General features: G+C 33.8%; 1 protein-coding gene across 1 annotated transcript in view; it reads right to left on the bottom strand.

Moving 5' to 3' along the window:
• The window catches only part of TUSC3 (tumor suppressor candidate 3), a 104,908-nt gene that overhangs the window by 68,226 nt on the left and 9,197 nt on the right, over positions 1–27,485 (bottom strand). Inside the window, exon 2 of the mRNA XM_030948007.1 lies at positions 1,841–2,010. Within this exon, the coding sequence (XP_030803867.1) occupies positions 1,841–2,010 (170 nt within the window). The remainder of the gene's footprint in view (positions 1–1,840; positions 2,011–27,485) is intronic.

The following is a 27,485-nucleotide window of genomic DNA, read 5'->3' as shown; positions in this document are numbered from 1 at the left end:
CAGTTAACTTAAATCTCGAACAAGAGCATCTTCACAGAACATTACAGATTAAGTTAAAAAATCAATTTAGCCTTTAGGCAAAGTGGCTAGTGAATATCTAACAATCAAGTAATGCACGCATTTCAGTTCTATATATCCTTACAGTGCTCCTGTCCATTAATTAACCATCGATTTGAAAATGTCAATTTTCCTGATAATGGTTTTATGTGCAGTATGATATACCTCATTAAATTCCTTTTATTTCACATGAACAAGTGGATCACAACTTCACATTTATTTAAACAAACTCAACCGAAAGTAGTATGCTGACTTTTCCATCATTTTATACTTAAAGATTTTCAGTTGCTACTGTAAAAGATATCTAGTCTGGTCTTTCCTAAGATGAAGTTTGTAAGCTCTTTTTCAGTACAGCAAACAATATACAGTTGCAAGCAAAATAAACTTCCTTAATATTAGCCAATATTTATGTTATTTAACACGCCCTACAAGAGACCTACATGTAGAACACGGAAAGAATTTGCCATGGCCATTATAATGACAAATACAATGACCCTTATAAAGCTGAACTTGGTGCATCTCCTGTAGCTTTACCCACTGGCAATAAGGAATGATATAAAACAATACAGTAAACTTTCAACTCCTGTATCATCTCCTGAAGCTGAACTCTGGCAACATAAAGAATAAACAACAGAAAAGAAACTACTGAACTAAAAATTAACTTCATCTGAGAATGTTAGACAATTTCTGTACCTAATCCTTCAGCTTCACAGTCCATATATGGAGGGTGAAGTGGAAAGACAATTTATATACTCTCCCTCAAAACTGACCACCTGACTTCAATGACAGAAAATTAATATATCAAAACCAAAAACCTAATAAAAAACATAGACAATTACAGATACCCAAGTTAAAGTATCAGTTGTAAATGCCACATTCCAACACATCAGAAATCTAACACACTGATACATTTACCAACCTTGCATATAGTTTAAATAAATGTATTTAAAAACAAGAAATAGTATTACCTCATATACAGCCTACATTTTTCATAGTCTTACAAAATATTCTGCCACCTATTTAAATAGTGTTTAGAGCTCCCTGCTCAATAATCCCATTTATTGCTAAACACAGTAATTTCTAATGCATATTTTGGCTGAAGAAGGTTTTATTAGCACAGTTTCTGATTTAGTGAGGTAATTAAGTGCATGACTACCTTTCAGTGCCTTGGCCCTATTTCCCTATCATTAGTCATTTTTGGATTAACTTATTGCACTAGGGACTTGCCGAGAGAGATCTTGAACTTAGAAGACTACTAGAGGCATTCTAATACATATTCAGAATGGAGCTACCAGAACACATCAAATTGCTGCGACAGACAGTATTCCACAATACCTATGACCTCATGAAAAAATGTGCATGTAAGAACTGTCCAAACCTGTGAAATCAGAGTGTAAGACATCTGCACAAGCACCTTGGGCATCTCTTAACTGAAGCAATCACTGAAGTGCCGTATTATTAAATGGTAATGAATCACTTTTGTCACAAAATGTCTTTGGAAAGATCATGGTTAACTGATAATAAAATAAAGCTGATTTCTTGAATAGAAAGTCTTCCTCATCTGCGTACATTTTAAAACTGCAATTTAAAAATCAAAACCCGGATGAATTCTAAAATGTAACACATGGATGAAATGCAGTTGAAAAGATGCTGTAACAAGCACACGAGCCAGTTGATTAGTGAGCATCTACCCCATGCAAAGAACAACCCTACTTGGCATACTGCACATTGATTCCAACATTCACTTGAAAACAGGTAAGGAAGACAAGCAAGGTCACCATACCTGCACACAGAGCACTGCCGCTGTGGCTGAAGAGCAGTGAACATCACAACCACAGAGTAGTTACGAGGTGGAGCCTTCACAAACCTTCGGAATTTATCTCCGTTCATGCGGATGACTGAACGCCTTGAGCTCCACTCCATCAGCTGTTCCACTTTCTCAGCCAGAAGATTCTGTAATTGAGGACAAGCATGAGGTATGTTTAAGCTTAAAATTTAAGTGTTTTGTATCTGTATTCTGCCTTTGCACCCTCCAAACTCCTCTGGACTCAAGATGGAAGTTATATATAGCTGTATGTAGCAGAGTTTAGCTAATAGCATAATTTAGTTTTTCATGTAGCCAATGAGACTAAGTATTTAAAAGAATAACTCAATGTGGTCTTAAACAGAAGGCATACATAAAATAAAATCAAACAGGTTGCTACCAAAGACAAAGGAGTAGAGTAAGGATCACTGCTTAACTGGAAGTTACCAGTACAGCAATCACTTAACGTTCATTTAAAAAACTGAAGTTTTAGAAAACACAGCCTTATGTTGTATTTATTCTATTTAGTAAAAATCACAGCAGGATATTGTCAGTCACTTGAGTATAAAGATGAAAGAAAAATGTACCTACAAAGAGAGAGAAATAGTTATTATGTTTAGAATTTCCTACAAATGTATCATACTGAATTTAAATTCATGCAAGTTTTATATTTTAGAGACAAGACTGCACTGTCATGTAAACTCATCTAGCTACATTCCATTATGAGATCAATGTTTTAAGCTGATCTCAAGACTGAGAAGCACAAAATATTTTGATTGAACTACCATTGTATAAGAAAAATCTGCTTGTGTATTGTCTTTTGCTTGAAAGCATTCCATCACACAAATGATTTAAAAGCAAGCTATGAGACATACTAAAAGACAGCCCTCTTTATCTAACCATTCCTATGAAAATCTATTTAGGGTTTTGTTTTTTTTTAAATCAAGTAAATCTGATTCCACCCATGCTCAACAGCGTGCTTAGTTTCCTAAGTTACCTATGTTCAGCAAGGTTGTACTGACCATGCTGTAGTGGATTGCTGCATACAGCATACCAGGATTAATGCATCTATCTTGGTATAAGTCTTCAGCTCCATGCCCACTGGTTCTGAGGAAGCTGCCTTTATCAAATAAAAGCTAAAAATAAGAGTGGAGGACACTGGAATATTACAACTCAGAAGCTAAGTGCTGAGAGAAAGTGAGAAGGACAGAGAAGGAGGCAGACAGACAGGAACAGAAAGTGAGGAAGGCACATCAAATGAAGAGGACACTAACTTCAGAAAACTTGAAGATGCAAGAACTCTGTTAAAATACACACAAATTAGTGAAAGGGTTTATGAATTGGTCAGGCTCCACTGTGGAGGGGTAGAACAAACCAGCTTAAAAAACCCATTGAAGTAAGGACACACTCAAAAAAGAGAGCCTGATGACAGGTAAATGCCAAACAAAATATTTGTGTAAGAACAACTTGTGTAAGAACAACTGAGCAAGGAGACAAGGTGGCTACTCTGAGTTTTTTAAAAAAATGAATAGAGTAGAAAAATTAGGTCATCTAGTAACACTTTGACAAATTAGTAATGCTATGAATGAGAGTAGAGATAGATAGCTGAGGGGAAGGAAGGAATGAACTGCAAGGATAAAGAAAAATTATATTTTGCCTGTCAGAACTTCCACCTTCAAAATTATCAGAGCCCCTTAGGGGCTGTGCCCCCCTAGGCACAGGTCATCAGAAGGCTTGAGTGCAAAAGAAGCTTTGATGAGTGTGGATCATGAATAGCTCTGAAATACCTGCATTTACTTGACCCAATAAAAAAACCCTTTTGTTTTTGTTCGTGTTCTCAGAATTTACCTGGTATTTGTAATCATGAATGTGAAGGAGAAATTAAAACTCTGTTTATCGTGAGAATATCAATGATTGAATTAAAACTATAATTTTTTTTCTCTAAAAGACCTATGTTTCTGGTGGCTTTGCCTCAAGAAGATATTACGTAAGTTCTTTTCTTTAAAAAGTATCATAAAGCAAATTACACAAAAATTAAGCTTACACATTTGTAAGAATTTCCTTCAATTAGCAGTGTCAGGATTAAATCTTTGTTCATTTCAAAAGATTTACTTGTTTTGCATCAGGCATTCCAGCCAGTAATGCACAATAAAATACAAGGAGCTAAAAAGGATGGAACTAGTATATACAAAAGCTTTAAATATTCAAGCAAAAAGATAAACCAAAGAGAACTAATAAAAAGACATAACTTTTATATTAACAGAGGAACGATGCATAATATCCTACTTGGTACAGAAAAACAAATACTTTTCAGATTAGGCCTTATTCAAAGAAAAGAAACCCATGAAATAGCATTAACGTTATGAAAGCAAAAGCATGATCTTGACAAAAAGAAAAAAAAAAAAAAAGAAGAGGGAAAAAAATCCAGCTCTATTAGTGCTACATAATTTGCTTCTATAAAATATAGTTATATAGAAGAATCTTAGTCAGAGAAGTCCCAATTCTAGTTTCACTTGGAAGCTAGTTGCCAATAAAAATTAGTCTTGATTCCATTGGATCCAGCCATGTGTAACGTCACCTTTACATAGCTCTTGTGCACTATTCACTATAATGTTCTCAACCACTTTTATCACTTCTTGTTGTTTGGTTTTTCCCATATGCACAAGTAAAAAGCTAGTATCTGCACTCATTTTATATGTGTACTACACTAGGTAAAATCAAGCTAATATTTCAGGAGTGTAGTCATTAGGTACAATGTATATACATGCTTCACCGCATTCTGAAGAAATCTATTTTTTTCAAATAGAAAGTTATGAAATAGACTGCAGATAGTGTCTTGCCTCATAAAACATTCTGCTATAGGCTACACTTCTCTTAGGTAACTGACTGCACTTCAATATCCTACCAATATTTTGTACACTTTATTTCAGAAGACGTCTTTTGCAGAGTAATTAATACAAGAGACCTTGGGAATGAGTTCCGTTCTGGTTCTTTTTTTGTTGTACATTTTTTCTTTCTTCATTGTGTATACCTTAATATTTTTTTGTATTTAAATTTTGTTGGGGTGATGTTGATACACTACTCATTTTACTGGACTTTAATGTATCATTTACTTTTTTATTAGCTGTGATAAGTTATGTATGCATGTGGCAAAATTATTTTGTCTTATTCTGTTACACTATTTTTCAAGTGATTATGACTCACCCTTACTATATTTTGGAATCAGAATTTTTTACAGTGTGTTATTTTTTAGAAAATGATTTTCATAATACTTACAAAATTGTTTTTTAGTCATATTGGTTTTTTTTTTTAATATACTTTTTGTCTTTCTTTTATTTGAGTTTATATTTTAAATTTTAATTTTAATGGTGTAAGTAGTATTTTATTTTATTTTATATTTCTCGTTTAACCAATAGGTTAACACTTCATATTCTGTATACAATTACAAGCTTTACTTATTCATTTCAACAAGTACAATATAAACATCTTGTTAATTGTCACTGTTCTAATTTTTTGCAATTTTTAAAATTTCTTCAGTAAATGTTGTGGCATAAACACACATATTTCCTAAGGCTGCTTGTCTGTTGTGTGTTGTATTTTATTTTTCTTTAGACATCCTTTATATCTTTGCTTCTGTATAGTGACATTAATTATTGAGAAATATATTACAGTATTCATTTTTATTTCTTTGATCACTTATTCAGTGAGGTTTTTGTGTTAGTTATGTGCTGTTTTATGGCATGTTTATACTAGGAGTTTTTTTTACTTGTAATACTTTGTAGTTAATTTCTATTTTTTGATATTACATTTGATGAGATGAGCTAATTTTGTAGTATTTTGATGATGTTGGAATTAAAAATGGCTTGACTTCCATGTTTCCTTTATGTGTATTTTACCAAAACTAGCTAAGGCAGATTGAAAAACCACCCTTGATGAAAATTCTGCTTTGTTCACTCAGGTGCATCAAATCCCCAAGAAAAGCTAGTTGTCACAATTATTTCAGAAAACTCATTGTGAAAAAAAAAACGTTGTACTGATACTGCATGTAAACTATCTCATAAATCTATCTAATGCATGTAGCTTAAATTCCAATTTAATTTAACAGTCTCCATTTTAGTCTTTAATTACACTAAGAATAATAATACAGAGAAACTAATTGCACTATTAAACACATTTCCCCAGTATGTTGTAAGAACAGTTAACTTCTCTAAAAATGTGTCTGATAAACATTCACAGATATGCAGTTATACCATTAAATTGGGGAGAAGTGATGTTCAATTAAGTGTTTTACAGCATTCATTCCTCTGCTGTCCCTTGGTCACCTGATGTCTGCATAAAAATGTAATTTATGCTACCAACATACCAGTTTCCTTGAACATATAAAAATATTTTTATCATTTGTAAAACTCAACACACAATAATGGCATATATTTAGATCATTTCATATAATATTTCCTACACACTAAAAAGGGAGAAGATAGAAGGCTACTTTCCTGTATAGGTCTTCTAAACAAGATCTCAAATAGCTCATGGACTTTAAAGGTAATTTCTTTGATCTGTCTGCATCTTCACTCTTCTCTCTAATATTTTCTAAGCTAATCTAAAACCTGGAGAAAAAGATTTAAATATATTTCACTTTTGTCAAAATTTATTCTCTTCGTATTAATGAAAGCACCACCAGTAGCTTTATCAAAAATACTTAGTCTCTATTCTGAACTTGTCTTTAAACAGGAATAGAAACCATGGGTCATGTCAAAGCTACAAACTGTGATTTCTTGATTCACAACCCTACCTGGAGACCTGATTAAGTATATATTAGTGAGAACACATTATTCTGAGCTAACTCATAAACAATTTCATTGAGAATGACTATCAGTACAGCAAATATTTTCTTCTCTAATTTCTCTTCTGCAGGAAAAGAGAAGATGACTAATGAAATTTATAAAACTAGTTAAGAAAGTTTAGATACTTTTTTTCTTTCTCAGATTATTTATTTATTTACAAAAAGCCATCGCCCGAACATAATTAAGAAGCCATGTAAGCTGGCACAGTATGACTGACTTAATATTATGCTCCATTGACTCAAAGTCATTTAGCTGTGACTGAGGATTTGCTTTTTGGAATGAGACACTAATTTTCATCTTTATGTAAAATGCCTACATTGTGGCATAAGACCTAAAAAATGTCCTTTTAAGGCTGAGTAGATAAATGAACAGAGAAGCAAAACTACTGTAGTTTTTTGTTTCTTTTTTTTTAAATTATTATTATTTTAGCCCATAAGTTGTTCTATTAGCAGAATCAGAAAAATCTGGTTAATTTCCTATTACATGAAGCTGTAATTTTCTGAACATTATAAAAGCATTAACATTAATATTTTTACACTGTGTAAGATGCAACACTGAAAATAACTGGCATAATGGTTTACATGGATGTATTTTGTCCAGCTGATTTTACAAAGATCATCAATTTCCACCAAGTACAATCAAAAATTGACAACTGATTTAAGAATTACCTGTTTTATTTAATCATTTTCAAAATTTAAATTTGTAAAATTTATAGTAACAATTTAAGATAAAGTTATGTTTAAATAAAGCCATCAGATAATATATGTTAAGAGCAAGACTCTAGTAGGTAAAAAGAGACAATCAGGAAAGATAATACCTACTGTATTGCATTAATAACAAAAGTAACTATTTAGTTTTTAGAAATAGCCAGTAAGATGATTATACACTATAGTTTTCACTTACAATTTTATTTTACTTTTTTTTCTTTATAAGCATGGAAGTAATTCATTACATAATGAGAAATATCAAAAGGTTGAATTATGAATTAGAGAAAAGATTCTACAACAAAAGCAGCAGTAAAAGTAATTTTGTTAGGTACTTTATACTGGAGGATATTAGTTAGGGGATAATATAGGATGGATGATTCAAGAGGTTGTTATACACAAAAGCAAAGCATTTACCCAGTGAAACATCTACAAAATTGAGAGTGTAGATGGAAATAAAAAAAAAGAAAGTTAAGTAATACATATATTTAAAATAATAAATGCCAATAGAACGATTTGGGATTAATATTTAGAGTGCAAATTTGTATTTATGAGATATAAGAATGACAATACATTCAAAATAGGAAACTAGAAAAATTTATTTTAATATAAATAGATAAAAGAGTAAAGGTTTTTTTTTAAGTTCAGCTGAAGAGATCAGATTTAATTAGTTAGTAATGTAGTAGGTCAGAACTAATTATACTTGTGTACTTTGCAAAGAACACAAAAAATTCATTATGTTTACCTTCAGGTTGTTTAATTCTCTACTAAAAGCAAAGGTTTGACACTACAGATATTTCTCCTCAGTTTTCTTCATTCTAAAACTAGAGTCCAGTGTCTTTGAAAATGTGAAAATGAGTTCTTTCTTTTACTCTCGTTGTATGCGAAGTTGAATGTTCTACATACAGTGCTATATAACCAGCTGTTCCCTCTCAACTTTATCACTAAATATCTTTGCCAGCTGAATCTCTTACACTAGTGAAAAGAAAGTGTTACAGAGTAAGCCATAAGAACCTGGTAAGGCAGGATCAGGTTACTCATACACTAGTTCTGTTCACAGCAGAGCACGTAGCTCTAGTACCCCATGTATCCAAATTATATGCTGCCCTGGGAAAAATTCAAATAACTTAGGTAGTATGTTCCTTAGGAAAAACAAACAACCAACCCAAAACCAAATAAAAACCAGAAAAAAACCCCACCAAATAAAGCCCCAAAACAAGTAACAACAAAATCCAAACAAAACAAGCAGCCACCCCTAACCTCTGCCCAACTCTTGACAATGCTCAGTCATCTTCACAGTACAGAAGTGTTCGCTGATGTTCGGATGGAACCTTTAGTGTTTAATTTTGTGCCCACTGCCTCCAGGCCTGTCACTGGGCACCAACGATTCCGGCTGTTATCTTTACTCTTCAGGTATTTATTTGCATCGATATAACTCCTCCTGAACCTTTGCTTTTCTAGGATAAACATTCCCAACTCTCTCAGCCCTTCCTCAGAACATTTTTAACTTCAGAACATTAGGTGGAAAGCATGATATTTAAAGGGTGTGCATGAAAAGACATCACTTTACTGAAGAGTGATTCCATCCTAATTTTTGTTTTTTTCATTAATGTAAAGCAAGTTCTTCTTTACAGAGCAGGTAGCATCTAGAGAAAAGGTGACTTGGACAGACACCAACAAAACTGTTCCTTTGTTCAAAGTGTATTTATTCCCTGTTTCACAATAAAGTAACTCACAAACTGAATTGCTGTTGAAATACTGCCAATCATATTTCCCTTTCTATCCCTTAATGCCTACTTCCCTGCATATTTTTGGAATGACAAGATTTTATGTTGAAAGCCAATAAAGTAATGATGACAGTAACTTCACAAAGAGGTAATTCACCTCAGAAATCTGAGGTTGTTTTGACTTTGGTGGAATGCTAACAATAAATCACAGTTTGAAAGGGGTCAAAAAGCCAGAAGAGCAACAGAAGTTCATGGTATTACTAGATTTTCTCCCCCGACAAAAAAAAGAAAATTAAATAGAATCTGGATCGTTTTTGCTCTCTGTAAACAGGCATCCTAGAGAGACATTTTACAAAGTCATTGATAACTCAGCTCTCTTCTCTGTGGAACCACAGAGACTAATCCCTCAAAGCCCTTAAGCACTGTGCTACACTGAAGAATTACCCAGACAACCAAACCATGGCTAATGCTAAAAAAAAAAAATCTTTCTTCCTCTTCTTCACTTTTCTGTGTTATTCCAAACACCAGGTTAAAATACAGATGCTGTATTTCCAGTCCCTGGAAGTACAGAATAGATGACTAAACTGTACAACAAAAAGAAGTTTTATTTAAAAAAATCTTATAAAAGGCTAGCTAGGGAAAACATCAAGAATTTAAAGTGAATTAAGATTATAAAGGAAGACTGGGAAGGGGCAGCAGCAGCTACTGTTAAAAGAAAGAAGTTAAGGACAAATCAATTCAACATTTGAAATGTAAAATGCAGAGTAAATACAGAATAAACCAGAGAAGACTTGGTTCTATGAGTGAAAACATACCAGAATGAAGGGGCAGAAATTAAATTGTTTCAAGGCACATAAGCACTGTTTGGTAATCAGAAATATAACTGCTTGAACAGGAAAACAATGAGACCTCAAACAAGCATACTGAAATAATTTTGACAGAATTTCCTTAAGAATAATGCTTGTTTTTTAAAAACAAAAATGCTCCAACAAGGAATATAAGAGTACTTCAAATTCCTTTGTTACTATATAACACACATTTAAAATGAGGGTATATAACATAAAAGAATTTTAGAAGAAGCTACGTGACCTTTAACAAAATCAACAAATCACTAGAGTTCTCCATACAAGCAAAGAACAAATGGTTAACTTCATACAGAGAATACATAAAGCATCTAGCTGAAAAATATTCTGGGAATGACTACCCTGGCTCATCTTTCAAAACATTAAAAAAAAAACAAAAAACCACAATCAAACAAAACCAAAAACACCAATCAAAAAACCAAACCAAAGAAAACACAAAAACCAGCAACAACAAAAATACTGAAACCCTAAAATCAACACATAGGCAGACATCACGTATTTGTCTTTTTGGTATTATTGAGTGAATTGTCAAGTACCTGCTTCTTATTGGCACCTTAATACAAAAGGTTATCTTGCTGATTAGTACACTGGGAAGCTACAAAAAGAGAATTAAATTTCTCACTTGCCTCTTCACAGCAAGTGAATTAAGAGAGTAATGTCAGAGGAAAGATGTGGTGATGATAAGTAATTAACACTTTCTGTCTTGTGACAAGGCAATTAAGTACTTTCTGAAATAAGATATCTAACTATGCACAAACTAGTCTGCGTAAAATTAAAGAATTTTAAAAATTATAATCAAAAATTGCAGACAAAATAATTAATCTTTAGAGTAGAAAAAGTTGTTACTGCCAAAGGCACTGGAACATCTTGTAACTACCTACCACAGATACAGGTTTCACTTCCTCCTTAAAATTCCATGTGTTCTTTAGGTTTTATCCATTAACCCAAGTATCCATAGGATTAAACCTCCTATGGTAGAAAAGAAATATTATGCAAAACATTATTACCATTCTCACTAAAAAAAAAAAAAAGGATACCTCCAGACTTGGCTAATATAAGACCTGTCAGGGTTAAAAACAATAACAGATTTAAAACAAAGCAAAACAAACAATAACAATAAAAACCCACCACCCAAACATAGAAGCAAAAAACCGTCTTAGATTATTCTTTTGCTAAAGAGGAATGTAATTTCAGGACCTAAACCAGTCAAGAAATAATAAGCTTCAATTCTGTAAAAGACCAAGTAGAGATCTATGATTATTCTGCATTTAAAGTTTAGGTAAACAAAAAGAATACTTGCACTTTTAAAAAGTAGGGTGCTTAAGGACAGAGAAAAAATAGAGAGAAAAAAATTATTTGATGGTTTGTTTTTTGTGGTTGATTTTAAGGAGTCTGTTGATATAGAATAATGAAAAATATAAAGGAGAAAGGAAGCATGATTATAAAATCTAATATTCCACAGACCTATCCTAAAGCTTTGCTTTGATAACAGTTAGAATAAATCTTAGAAGCACTTTCCCTAATTTTTTCCCAGCTGAAAAAGAGACATTTTTCCTAATTTTACCAAGAATCACTTTTCCCGATTAACTTAATGCACACAGATACATTCTGAAGTCCTCTTTACATCCCAAGTCCATCATCATGGGAATATAACAAAGGCAGTACCAGCTCAGGCCACAAGTCAGCCTAGTTCACGTGCAATAGTTGATTCCCATAGAACTTAGGTACTATCCAAACATATCAGATATACTAGTATATATCCTCCCAACCTTCATCATTTGCATCTCAAGGACATGCTGAGGTAGAAAACACCATCTTGGTATTTAAAATAACTCCACGAAGAATTAACACTGAAAAATTACTTAAGTCAAAGGCTACATAATCTTTAAAAGGTAAACAATTAATATGTGAATAAAATTTGCACGCATTCTTGTCCTGTCTTGATTTAAAGCTAGCTGAAAAAGATTCAACATAGCTAATTTAACATATTATCCTATATTTAAATATTCTAGTTTTGATATCTGCATTCTTTAAGGCCAATATTAGACACTAGTTAAGCACAGCACCTTCCAGCTCCCCCCTCTCAACCCCCATTCAACCTAGATTTTGAAGTCAGTTTGGCAAATAAAAAATGCATCTCAGAAATGTTTACCTCTAGCCTGGGGAATGAACAGAAATAGCTTCCCTACAAACAGTTTTCGTCATTGAGTGTGTCCATACTCGACTTACTCCCATGGAACTCTAAGACAGCCACTTCCCTAGTTCCCTTACAAATGCTGCAACAGTAGCCATAATAAAGAAAAAATAAAGTTTGACAGTTAGAAGACAGGACACATTGCCACTACTGTTTTTTACAGTAGCACAATGGTCTAAGCTAAAGCAGGTGCTATGGGAAGGAAAACTCAGGAAAACTGAAACAGTAACTGACTCAAAAGCACAGAATGGTTCTGATCTGTTCACTTCCCAATTTAACAAAACAAAATCATTTACAGAGATAACCTAAGAGACATGTTAACTAGTGAAAGATCAAGTGAGAAAAAATCTTTAATAAGCTTACACCCCTCCTGGTCCCTGAAGTAGAGTAAGAGGGAGGATCTGATAGATAAAGAATAATTGCTATAGGGAGGAAGATTAGATAGCCCTGAAACCAATTGTAAGTGATAAGTAAGTGCAAAGCACATCAATATGCTTAGCAACAGAATTGGTGAATATTCATGGAACATGCAAGAACAAACAGTAAATCACCTCATTACAAGGAAAAATGCCAATCAGGAATATTGACATTGGTTGCACCACTTTAAATATAACCAGTCTGGGAGATTTTCATCACAGAAACTTCTTTCAGTCTTAAAAACATGACAGAGAAAAGGCAAATAGTACTTAACAATTCATTCCAGTTTTCATGTGGCACAATTTACACTCCATGTTGTTCAAGGGAGTCAGGGTTACACAGCTCAAGAACTGGACATTAAAAAAAATACATTTTCTACAGAACTGTACTATTCATTCTGTCAAAATTTCCTTTTCTGTGCACTATATATGTGCATGTGCCTAACTAAAATTCTCAATGTACACAACTAGTTGGCCCCCTCTATATTTAGAAGAAAACAGATATGAAAAACTCTTATTCTGACAAGCCTAAAGATGAGTAAAGTAATAGGAATTACATTCAGGCTCAAGAAATTCACTGCAGACATTTCAACTCCTCCCTGAATATTCAGTGAAATAATACATCAGTGACCACAGGGAGGAGAAAGCATCACCAGAAATTAAATGCAGTTACTGCCCTAATCCCTACAGACACAAAGACCAAGAATACACTTTATCTCCATTTGACAGAAACCTATCCTTTTACAAGAACACAAGATGATTTGCTATAAAGTTTTAGGTCTGAATCACAATTAAAAATAAGTATGAGGCATTACTTTCCAATTTACTTTGCTGGTACACAAGTCCTTATCTCCCACTCCAAGAATGTAGCTAAACTGAATTGAATTCACTCTGCAAAACAATGTATATAGGACACAATAAATACAAATACAAAAAAAAATTAAAAATAACACAGTTAAATGTTCTGCATTATGTATACACATGGACTTACATATACACTGGAACTGGATGATATTAACCAAGAACACAAATGAGTTGCTTTATACACACACTCCAACTTGACTGAAATAATCTGACTGCCTAAGTAACTTACTATTATTTTGGCTCACTGGCTTTGGCCAAATACCTAATAATTTATTTCTGAGGCATACAGAAGAGACAATATTTTTTCTGAAAAAGTACTTGTCAAAAACGAGGTAAATGAGTGGTTCAAAAGACAAATAAGAATGCAGAAAGGCAACTATTTAAAGATTTCATAATATAGAACAGACATGGCTTGTGAGCCAGATGGCTTTTTACCAACTGCTTGTAAAAGGGGCTGGGAGAAATAATCTGTAGCATGACTAAGTCAATTTGCAGATACACAGTTCTGTCTTCAGGATAAGTTACCAGAATTTGTAACACTAAAGTAAAGCTTCATATTTGTACAAAAACAAATACTCTGTTTGAGGCACATTAACAGTTCCCATTTAGAACAGAGTAAACCAATGAAAAATTAACTCTCCTGGTACTTCTGTTAAAGGCATTTAAACAGACCATCAGGGAGAAGTAGCAATATGCAAAAATAAAGCAGCTTTCAGACAACTGAAACTCAAAATTTCAATGAATACAAGAAGTTTCAGGAAAGGTTATCTTTTAAAAACATTAATGCAAAAAGGCAATGATTTCAGAGGGCCTGCAGGTTTTAAAGGAAAATTATCCTAGAGAGAATTCAGTTCCTCAATAAACTGTACAAACCCCTTAGAGCAAGCTCCACTATCTGCTGATCTTTCCTCACAGTCCATACTACAGCTCCTTTTTCATTTTATACCTTTTTCAACACCCACTGTCAGGAAAATATCCACTTTTCCCATGGATATTAATGTGAACAAAGAGAGGTAAGTACTATTGACTTACTGATGGCAGACTGGGCCACCAGAACTGATGGAGCAGAATACAGAATGGAAAAGAAATTGAATTTCTTCTTGTAGGAAGATTTCCAGGAGATATTCTAAAAGGAGCACAGGATCAACAATGATATGGGGAGGAAAGCAGACTTGGAAAATGGTCGAGGGCTATAAGGACAAAAGATGCAAGCTTCTGCCATGTGTAAAGCATATGGCTGAAGAGTATACTCTAGTATGTGTTATAAAGCTGAAAGAAGCAGGAAGTTACATTCAAAGTGTTAAACAAAAGCCTACAACAGAATTCACAACTGTACTGAATTCACAATTGAATGCAACCTTTGAACTGCAGAACAATATATTTCCTTGATATTACTGAAACAGAATTTATAGGCCAAAATACATTGTTCAGCATTCAAGTATAATATTATAGTTCCACTTACATTGAACCAGATGTGCAAAGGAATTGTTCTTTTGGTATTGTCGTTATTTATGTAATCAGAGCACTAAGAAATCCTAATCAAGGAGCAGAATTTAATTGTGTGTTACTGGAGAAGTACATTAGAGACAGTTCTGGTCCCTAAGAGTTTGAAAGCTGCAAGTCAAAGAAGACAAAACACATGTCATTTGCTTATTTATATATTTCTACACACAGAATACAAGAGACCAATGAAGACCACGGATTAACATGGTCCACAGTTCCTTTGCCACATTTTTTGTCTAACCACAGACAAGATTTTAGAAACTTGACAGCAAAATGGACTCAAAGAGTGATTTTCAAAAACCAGTTTTTGCAGTGCTTTGTGATGAGCTGTTTCAACAGGAAAATATTAAAAAAATTAATCCAGACATAATTGTCTTTAAGATTTAAATGAATGGACAACAAAGAAGATGCAGGATAAGAAGTTGATACAAAAGACTGCTTACACACAGAAAGGATAAAGTAAAATATCTTTGGCAACTTTTGTTTACTATTCATAGTTGCAGAAGGAAATTATATGTAATCTGTCACATATACTGATGGACTAGGGCTAGAAAATAAACAGAAGACAGATGTGGTAAGTAAAACACTGTCATTTTTGCAAGTTTTCAAAGCAGCCATTGCCTTAATATTCATTAACTGTAGAGAATCTTTATTTTATCCCCAAAGCCCTAATTATTGTGAACCCACACTGTCATCTACATTTTTTTGCAAGACTGCATCCTCTCCCTTTTCAGAAAACTTAATTAAATCTTTAATAAGCTAGTATAAATGTAAAGGATGTGGAAAACATAATATCACCTTATGCATATTTATTAAATTTCTGCAAACCCTAAAGCATTTCTCCCCAAATTAATGGTATGGAAAAAATTGATTTTAGTTTACCTACCAATTTCTTTTCTTGCAATAATTCCATCTGTTAGTTCTCATGGCAGGGACCTTGGTACTAAAGAGCATCTGAATATAGTTTGCAGAAGGTGGTATCAAGCCCACAGCTGATCACTTCCTCAGGTAATTGATTAAAATAATGCTGTTTTCATCATTGTGTGAAATTAAGCATGAAATCTACCCACCCTCAGCAAGTGGACAGCCTTATTTTCATATACTTGCACAAACTGTAGCATAAAATGCAGCTTAAGATCATCAAGGAAGTTACCAATGACATTCTAGTGGTCTTACCATGATATAAATATGAATTATGGAATTGAAACTGGTGATAGTATAAGTGCAATTCCTAAAAATACTTATTCCAATACAGTCACTTCAGGTAACTCATTAGACCTCTCTGACAAGCAAAGATCCTAAGATAGATATGACAGATCACTGAACTGCATGCATGCAAATAATCTTCTCCTAAGAACAAACACTACTCTCAAATAATATTAGCATATTTAAGCCATTCAGGTGACAAAGGAGGACAAAACAATGTTCAAATGTTCCAAAGAATTGAAAAAGTGCACTAGTTTTGGAGAAATTACACGAGCCCAAAAAAAACATATTAATCTTAATTCCAACTTTGAAGCTTGTGATGAAAACCCTATAAATTAATTGATTGATTAGACTTCTTCACACTGTTGATTTCCTCTGGTTGTGGAAAATTTAACAGCTATGAAAGCATGACTTGCATTATTCATCTGATCTAAGTTTGAGATCTACAAATGGCATTTATAATGTCAGCACCAAATTTCAGTGCTGAGCACTCTGATAAAACATTTGGCTAATATTCTAAAAAACTATATCCAACCACCTTTCAACTACCCAAAGCCCAGTGATTAACAAGATAGTGGGTCTAGCCTATCACTCTGCAGGGCATGTTTTGTTCATCAGCAGTGATATAAGAAATGGTTATCATTACCTCTTGATGGCCTATCCCATGCCAGTATGATAAGCATATGCAATAATATAATTGGCTAATTACTTCCTCATTTCTTCATTCAAAAATTGCCCTCTCCTCATCAGCTTAGAATTGGTATTCATTTTCCAATGGCTGCCATTCTCCTCTCATCCCCCCTCATCACAATATTCCAGGATGGTCTTGTAGAAGTGACCTTCACACTTTGTTCCCAAGCACACAGAGCAATCAGGTGGGTGAGTACAGCATAGAGAAATACTGCATCATTAGTTTTTAATCACAGGAAATAACCCATGTCATGCATACACCTACTTGTCTCCATCCAAATGACTGATGGAAGATGACCAATATATTAGACTGAAAAAAGACTTCTAGAATCATCTAATTCAAAAAAAATTATATGAAATAAGAATCTCTTATCAGCTACTTCAGGATCAAATGAGTACTCACTGCAGCACCATTGCTTTTATCAAGATGTAATATAGTTTCAATTAAAATGGGTTTAAAAATCATACATTCTTGATACTTAAAATTGTTTTTACAATTTAAAATGTTGTAGAGGTCATCCTCAAATCATAGTTAAATTCAGGAGTTTCCATGGACTGCTGAGGGTATTGTCCAGCAGAGATTATAAAGTCTACAAGGATGGAGATTCTGCATCTTCTACAGACATCCTCTTCATTATTAATTATTTTTTCCCTTTAATTTCCACTGAAAATTTCCTTCTTCCTGCACCTTCTGGATGTCTCTGTCATTTCACTATGCAAATTACTAGATTATGAATAACACATCCATTCCTTGTGTTTCTTGGAAAAAAACTGAAGAAAAAAATTAAGAGCTCTGATTTTCACCAATTCAGAAACTGCATGATTTTCAGATTGATAGTTATCGACAGAAGGGAAGAATCCCTGTTCAAACATGTACAATATAAAACTTACACAATCTGAAAAAACTGATTAAGTTCGATATGCCATATCAGCTATGTGTCTGCATAGGAAGAACCAAATGTGTTTATCATAACAGTAACATACAAGTCCAGTTCTGAAAATTTAAATCTCTTCTAAGTCAAACAGGTAATGTCCAATTCAAAGGCCAAACAATCAGAGCTTTCCTCCTAGGTCAATGTTACATAATTACTCTCAGTCCCATAAAGCTGAAACTGCATTCACTGTCTAAGACCATCATCAATAAAAGATCCAGATATCAACCCAATTATCATTAAAGAAGTATGTGCTTCAGTAAGAGGCTCCTAAGCATCTGCAGTACAGAGGCCAATATTTGGGAGAGTCTTAGTGCAGTATACAGTGGGAAAAGGAGAATGTACTCTTAAGAATGATGACCCACTGTGAAGAACATGTTTCCATACTACACTGGTTAAGATGTAAACAAACCCCCTACACAGAGATGGTAAAAACATTATTGCAATCCAATTTGTGCATGGCAAAATATAGGTCTGATTACATAATAAGTTTGAATACAAATGATTTGGCAGCTTCACTTCATTCAATATTCATGGTTATGAGATAGAAAAAAAAACCTACTTCAGGCCAGAAGCGATTCTTGTAAAAGAACAAATTAACTATGAAGCAAGGTAGCTGTAAAGCCTCTTGAACAGTAACTCTATTCAGTAAATGCAGAAGTATGTCACATGGACAACACTGCTCTAGATAGTAGGAGAGATGAAAAGCACTCGCTTTCTTTGACAGCAAAATACCTGGCAAAGATGAAGATTAATAAAATTACAAGGTATGAGCTGTAAGACTTGTCAATCCTCTCTCGATGCAGTTGTAACTACATATGTAGATTCCTCAACAGCATCATTCTGTAAAGCATGGAAAGAGACATGCAAGACCTAGGACTGACAAACTACTCATGACTGAGCATTCCTCATGGAGAGATCCATTAGTGGAAAACATTAGGCTCAAGAAAACCAGAACTGAAAACAGGGGAAGGGTGGAATATTACAGGTTGGTGAGGAGATAACGCTTCCCCTCTCTGGGTACCCATTTGCAGATGTCCTTAGGAAAAAAAAAATACTGGATTAGGTGAACTCTGACTGAATGAGTTAAGCCATTCTTACCCATCTTATATTGAGATCCTAGATGATTTGATGTTATAAAATATTCAAAGCATAAAGTAATTTTAAACCACTGCTCAGAAAGGAATTCAAAAAGAAAATATATCGTCTGATTATCACAACATGGCACACTGTTTCCTGTTCTCGGAAGAGATATCATCTGAACCATTTTCATGCAACAGAACACAGCAACAGGACAAAAATCACTTCCATAAGGGCTCCTGTCAATAGATGGATAATAAGAGAGGCAACGAGTAGAGCTTAATGAATGAGAATCATCCCTTTTATATATTAGAGCAGAGAGTGATCATGATGAGATCAGAATCCATTACTAGCTTTATGTATTTCAAGGAACTGCAATAAGGACTGAAGCAGGAAAAATAAAAGCATTTAAAAGAGATCATATTTATTTTGATAGCATTTCACACCATGTCATCCCATTTTTCCTCTCCAAGTGTAGCAAAGTACAAAGAATTTACAGAGCTAATTCATGCAGCCTAGTTTGAATTTTCAGGGAAGAAATGCAAACTTAAAACCTACAATTCACAATGAAGACCTCCAAGCCAAAAGCAAGGAACTTATTAAATCTCAAAGACAAAAGAAGGTCACAGACAAAAAGAATCATGATGAGTTTCTGGAGTCTCTGAGAACTACTACACTTTATGCCATGATTAGAAAAGTCAGGTCCAACAGAATACCAATCTGTGTTGAATATCTGTAAAACTGAATGTCCTTTAGTATCTCACGGTTAGAAACAGTAATTGGGGTATCTGAAGGATTTATTCTTGTTGTTACTTTGCAGTACTTGGAAACAGAAGGACAGCACATGACACCTAAGTATATGCTAACAATCAGAACAGTATCAGTAGAAATTTCCACAGAGAAAACCTGAATCACATGAAATAGCAACTAAGTATTTTCTTCTGCAGTGCGAACTGCAAGATAACTTTCTAAAACAATGACTTATCAACCTGGAAACAAATGAATGAGTGATTCAAGAGCAAGTTTAAAAAGTTAAAAGCTGAAAAATAAATAATAAAAAAGGGATTCTTAAATTTCTATCTTTACTTGAAAAGGCAGACCTGGAAGGAAGGCTGACACAAGGCAAATAACTGAATTAAGAACGAATAGAGCATTCAGTCAACTCAGCAATAGGGAGAAACTCAAATTGTGGCTGAAATAGGCTGATGGCAACTAGGAGGAAGAAGAAAATAGTATGACATAGTCTTTCTTGAGTGCTGTCAACTGAGCCCATTTGGATCCTGACAGGATATACTTCTATAAATATCAGCACTAACATGGTCTCTGATTTTAGAATAAATCGCACAGATCAGAAGGTAGGAGAAAAGGTAAGTACCAAACAATGAAATCAAACCCTTGATTCCTTTCCACACTTGTCTCCAGATATTATAATGATTACAGGTGTGCTTTCTGCTCCCACTCCAAAGAAATCCAGAGGGTTTTATGGGAAAGAACAACAGAAAAATTTCTAAACAATACAGATCTTCAGAGACATCAAAATTTTATTCAACCTACTTTTGCATTTCATTCACCTCTCTCCTTAGAGGGGAGCAAAATCTGACAATCTATCTTAGAACAACAGATATAAAACAGATTGTGGGAATACTTTTAGAACCATCTGTACATACCAGGAAGAGCAGAATACTGAAAAGAAGGGAAATTTTAAAATACCAAAATTCTTGAGAAGAATGTTGTAAATATTGTAGAAAAGATGAAACTAAAGGCTATAAGAAAAAATATCTAGATAATCACAGAAGTGTGACACTAATTCAGAAGTATGATGACAAAAATATACAAAGGAAAACCATCATATGAGGAAAAAGTAGAATCACTGGGAGCTGCAACATGACTAAACAGACTGGAAGAAAAAGAATGCAGTATTACACTGAAGGCAAGAAACATACAACCTTAATACAGGAAGTGAATGTAGGCAGTCAGAAATTTGGCTTTGAACAGACTAGAGAACAATTTTTGGCAGAAAATACATGCATAACTTTCCCCAGGGCAGCCACAAATGTTTCAGGATGAAGTCTGCTCTTTGAGTTGAGCAGGCTTTAAGTTTGCATCAATACATGTGAATATTCTATTTCTAGAGAAAACAGAAAAACCTAAGATAATAACAAAAGCTAAAAAAATAGGAATTAAATTATAAGAATCAATCCACACACAAATAAAAAAAAAAAAAACACATCTGGGACATAGGAAGGAAACAAGGAGACTTTTAGGTTAAACAGAATATGAACATATTCACAGGAAGAATAAAAGTAACTTTTCCTGTACCAAGTGGAGTTTGTAGCTGGTGAATCTGCATTTTATAAAAACCCACAGGGTTTGGAAAACAAGTTATACCTTGAAAAACAAAAAAAAAAAAACAAGTGAAAAAGGCAATGAAAAACTGTATCAGAAGATGACTACAATTGTCAAAAATCTGCAGAATCCCTATCAGAGGAAGGATACAAGATTATAAGAGACAAATCTACTATTATGTTTCTTCTTTATAAGCATTATGGCTAGAGCTGCATAAAATTAGAAAAAGATGCATTCTTGTATCCACACTTTTTCAAGACCATATCATGCTGGCATTGTCAAAGTTTTAAAAGACACCAGGGAAACTGGGGTTTTTTGACCATGTGCAACCATAAATATTTGATGGACTTCTATTATACATTCAGTTTGTTCTGCTTTCAGAAAATATCATAACATACAGAACTCAATTTCATAAATCGTTTTAAGTCTAACAGACTTTTGCAGATTGACAAAACCTATCATGTGCACTTACAGAACTTTTTTCCAAAAATTAAATTTACTAAATTTGACACATTATTTGCTACTAAGAAAGGCACAGAGCACATAAAGACCACTACTCTTCCAAGAATTGAAAATAATTTGTGTTGCCATACCTCAGAAATAACAACAAAAAAAAAGAGAAAAGAAAAAAAAGGAAAAAGCAATGTATACTCCGTTCTTTGCTATGAAACGGAAAAAGCAAGAAAAAAGGGAAGTATCATCCTTTGCAGTTTATAAAATGGACAAGCAACCAAAGAAGTTACACAGGAAAGAAGTTACGCATCTAAAAATTGAATTCAAATACCTAAAGTCTGCAGATGACTTCAGCATTAGGGGCAGTCCTCTCAATGTCTCTCTCTCAAGCTGAAAAGGTAAGAAAGCAATTTTCTTTCTTCTACAAGGACCTCAGGAAGTAGTACTGTGTTTCATTGCTTCACATGAAATTAATGAAAGTCCACTTTGGTTTCAAAGTCAACTCTTCCAATATTTTTTTTCTCCAAATATCAGTTAATCTGCTTTAGGACACTAACAGTAATTATCAAACACAATCAAAAATATATACAACACTTGATATGGTTTACAATAGCAACATGATCCAGTCAATTTAATGGACAACCTACTATCATACCAGAAAGTGAAGGGTCCAAACCAAAGCATTAAAACTAATAAAAATCCTACTTCATATAAGGGAAAATTCACATCTTCTCTTGCCAGAAATGACAAATTGTAACACATATATGTGTTCATATGATACAACTATTTAATCACTAAAATTTGGATGCAAGTTCAAGCTCTTGGTTTTTCCTTCTTTCTTTTCAAGATATGCAAAACCATCCTTTTCCTTGGTTTTTTCTTATCATAAAACATTTCAATAAAGAGATTATACAAGCAATTTTAAAAAGCTAGAAAAGTAGGCAGTAGAGAAAGTTTTGAAGGTATCACAATTAATTGAGTGTAAGCTTCACTTTTAAAAATTAGAAAATGTGTACTTTACAGCCATTGCACCTATTTTAATGTATGCTTCAGAGTATTATGTCTCATAATACTTTCTTCAAACTTTTCATCATGACTCATGGTCATTGGGAGAGAAATCTGCATCTCCCCTCACATTATTTCACTGTCAATTGATTGCTAATGATTATTCATAAATTCTTTGCCACCTCTGACATTCACTCTCCATAGTTTTATTTTATCATGCCATCCATTCATTGGTCACTTTATTGTCACAATTTCCTAGCAAATTCTGTTTCTCAGAAGGCAAAAACACACTCATAAATATGACAGAACCACTAAGTTCAGCATTTTTCCTTGTGCCTAGTACCTCAGCATTTTCAAACAACAAAACCTTAAACCTCTCTCAGCCATCCACATGAGGTTCTTGTCATTTACCCATATATTAAGAAACAGAAGTATCACAGTTTCTTGAGCAGGAATTCCTTTAATCAGAATACTACCTTCCCAGTAAGTAGTTCATTAGAACAGAAAGGACATAACATGGTGCTAAGTTAATTAATGGATTCAGTGGTACAACAGGAGGTAGATAATCTCTAGTGGCAGACAAAGCACTTAATCCTTTTAATATAAAATAATTACTTTGCACTTTTAGATCTATTTCTGAGTAGTTTAAGGAAAAACTATTCATAGATACCAGCATATAATTTTTATCTAAATTAAAAAAAAATTTGATTAGTAAGACTAAAGCAGAAGTTCGTTGTGGAATATTAAACCATGACTGTAAAAGCAGTCAGAAAGCTTTAATGCAAAACCTAATGGTTTTAATATGTTAATATGTTATTGCTGTTTAAACACCAATACTCAGCATTATTTTCTATGTTGAATATTAAAAATTCAGTTACCTTATAATGATTAACTCAATAAATCATATTGAGGAAACTGGGGGTGAAATTAATGTCTACAATAGAAAAATAAAAATATGATGTGCTTACCAAAATTACATTTCATTCTCATAAAAATATTCTCATACTATCATGAAGTCTATATTTTTACCTTTTGAAATTAGCTTCTAAAATCCACATGAAATCAAATTTCTAATTCTATACCTTTTTCATTTTTAGAAAAAGTTGCTATAGTTCTAATGATGGAAACCAGCTAAAAGCCCATTTTAAAGCACACTTTTAAAATTTTTTGTAGAGTCAACATTCAGTGTAAAGACTTGAGTAAAGATGTGTTTCCTCCAGAACATTTTTACTATCAAAACAGTTGATTAGATTCAGGAAAAGTTCCATTTTCACTTGGGAGAAGTACAGACATCAAATTACTTTTGAAAACAAAGCTGCTGTATCAGCTAATGAACTCATAATTTTCTCCCTCACAGCCAAGCAAGTATGAGTTCTGCATGACAGCACAACGCATTCACTCTTTAGAAAAACTGATGTTGCTATAACTGAACAGCTTTAGCTAGATTTTTTTAATCACTTAAGACACATGCCAATAGACCAATACACTAACAGAACCATAACTAGATCACTTTAATATGGTCAGACAAAAAAATGAAATTAAAGTTCTATTTCCTATGATTGTACACGTCATCTGAATGCGCAATATATACTTGCTTTTACAACCTATCTAACATTGTGCACTTCAGTCTCTTGTAAAATGAACACCATACCTGTCCTAACTGTATGAAGGGGATATGGAGGAAAACACTCAGTTCTTACACAGGTGGGGACCATCTTCATCAGTATTGTGCCCTACAGGTAGCTAAAGCTCCAATACTAACATAAGAGAATTCTAGACTGGGGTGACTTAAGGCTTCATTGCTTCCCGGTGCAGCTCATTTGCTAATATGTTTTCTACAGTATAAAAAATTTTGCACTAAAATTTACCAGCTTTAGTGCCTCTCCTCTCATTTATCATTTCATTAAAACAAAGTCAAATAATGTGGCATTTGATGACCTATAAATGTACATAATCTATAATCTATAAATCATTATAATTGTGTGCTATACACTCTTTTGCTTGGTATCTGTAGAAGTAATGAGGTACTTAGATTTATCCACACAGAGCAGTTAATCGAGGAATATGGATCTACAGCAAACAGAAATGGAAACCAGAGTGGGCAATTCTAAAGTTGAACAAGCTTCTCCTGTCTGCCACAAGGTACTTAAAAAACATACTTAAATTTTGTGTTATCTCCCCTGGCTTGGATATTACTTTCTTGTAATATCCAAATGGCCGGCAATGCTGAAAGAAAAATGCAGAATTGAGAACCTTTATGTTCCCACCAAGACCACTATTACCTTAAAATATTTCAGGGCTGGCTCTTTGAGCGCTAGGCATAGTGCACTCTATACTTAGTTCCTTCAGCCACCTCCACTGTCACACAGAGTTACAGCTGAGAAGGTGATAGCTGCTTAAACAGAGAAAGCAAGTGTACAGAGGTTATCCTGAGAAGCCTTCACTACTTTAAAGTAACCTTGATTTCTTTCACTGCCCTCCCAACTGGTTTGGCAGGCAGTACTCATGTCCAGATGGTGGGCAAGTAAACCTACTTGAACAGATTGTATTACAATGTTTTACACTGAACAGTTATTGGATTAAATGTATAAATAGCTGTGGGAACCCAGGACTTTCCTCTTTCAAATGATCATCATTCAGCTAGAAAATTATCTTCTTCTTGTCACTCCTCTGTGCCCAGTGAATTCTGCAACATTGTCCAAACCTCTGTGTCGGTGTAAGAGGACAGTTCAGAGTGCAAACAATGCTCTAGAGGGGGAAAAAAACTGATATACTTCAGAGCAGGAACTTTTTGAATTAATACAATAATGAAGATCATCTTAAGAGGACCCAAGCACCCAAAGGAACAGACAGACAAGTGTTCAAGGTACTTTATGTGAAGCAGTGTAAAGTTTCCCAGAAATCAAATTAATATCAACTGCTCCCACTGTATCAGTTTCCCAGACATGCTTTAACCATAATTCTACTGTGGAAGAGGTTGAGATGTCACATTTAATTGAAAATTTAACTCCTATTGTGAATATTACAAGTTCATAGCACACAATGACTTAAGGAAGCTTAGTTTCCGTGCACAGAATGAGCTAAAATACAAGCTGTCAAATCAGATGAGGACTGTCCTTCTTTATGCACTAAAGTAGAAGTTCAGGTAACTATTACTTTTAAAGAAATTGCATTATGTTAGCACCCTCACAAACCAATATGCAGTTACATGAAGGCATTTTAGTTAAAGTTTTACTCTGAAAGCTACATTCTCCACGAAGTCTGGTTAAAGCGCTTTGATCATTTATAGCACTTAGAGTTACAGGACAAAAACCCAGAGACATCAATACCAAAGCAAATGCTATTTCATCTAGACCATCATCAAGATGCTAGTGTAAATCTAGTGTAAATACATATGTGTGCATATACAGGCACACAGCCCCACATCTCCACTGACTGATTTATTCAGCTTACAGGAAACAAAAAAATGAAAAAGCTTACAATGCATTTGAAGGGCAAAATTATTAGCAGTGCCCATGACACACCACAGGGAGAAATGTTCAGATACCTTGAAGTTCTAAAGAAGAGTTTAAGGAGTAACTAGGAAATTAGATGAAAGAATGTAGAAGTAGACAGCAGATTGTAAATGTAGCTGGAACCAGTGGATAAAGAGATTATGAGGAACCTAAGTGGTTTTGTGGCAGTCATGTAACAAAAAAGAGTGCATGCCCTAAGAGAAGTTCAAGACAAGGTCCCTTAAAATTTTGGGGGCTCTCAGTGAATACGACCACCTTTAGATGATCCTCTAAGACCACAAAAAAACTTCCAGTAAGGGGCAAAGACACATAAATTCATTCTAGGAGAAGCGATGTTTATGTATTAGCTTGGAAGTATGTTGTAGTGACTATGTACAGTCATGATGGAATAAATACCACATTGTAAAATTTCATTATACACATTCAATAAGAGGAAAAATACTGTGAATGTGTGCAGCACTAATAATAACAAAGAATGCCTGGTTTCTAATAGTCCCCATTGTGACACAACGATTATTCTCTGGCTGATTTCAGTTATCACCCCAAATAAAAAAAAAGCATAAAGGAAATAAAGAACAATTATAATATCTAGAGTCTGTCCAGCAGATATCAATAACTTTATCTTTTCTTCTAAACAAATTGCCCACTAAAGAAGCTGGTGCACTGCTATCAACTAACAGAGATTTGAAAAAAAATCTAGACAACAGCTTCTATTCATAACTAGCTTAGAAGAAAAAGAGAAGAAAAATATTTACGCAATAACTTCCGCATTAATGCACCATTCATGTCCTTTTCATAACAATTCCTATCTCATCCACTCAATGTGCTGTTGCATTGTCACTAACTGAATCCACCAGCTGTGGACAAGCAAGAGGCATAACAGTCGTACATCTTCAATTTTGGACTGGCATTCTTGAAATTCCTATGAAATTCCTGCCATTCATTTTCCATTTCAGTTGAAGCTTTAGTAGAAATCAGGCATAGAACAGAAAAATGGAAAAAGTTTCCACTGAAATGTTTTAGAGCTGAGCCATCAGCTATCAAGAGTGCAAACCATGGCTAAAATATTTAGAAGTGGGATGCAAAAATAATATAGAATTCAGCTAACTTTACAGTACTAGTTTCTACGCTCTAACAGATTTCAGCAGGATTTAAAGACATTTCTTTACTTCTGAGTATATTTGATCATTGGCTTCATAGTTTTTATTTTCCCATACACATTTTTTCTATCCTTCAGCCCAATGATAAGAAAAATCCTACTTTATCAAAGAAATTAACTTCA

Source organism: Camarhynchus parvulus, chromosome 4 (assembly GCF_901933205.1).
Source record: "Camarhynchus parvulus chromosome 4, STF_HiC, whole genome shotgun sequence".
NCBI classification, from domain to species: domain Eukaryota; kingdom Metazoa; phylum Chordata; class Aves; order Passeriformes; family Thraupidae; genus Camarhynchus; species Camarhynchus parvulus.
The sequence above is the reverse complement of the archived record's forward strand: the minus strand, read 5'-3'. Positions and strand labels throughout refer to the sequence as shown.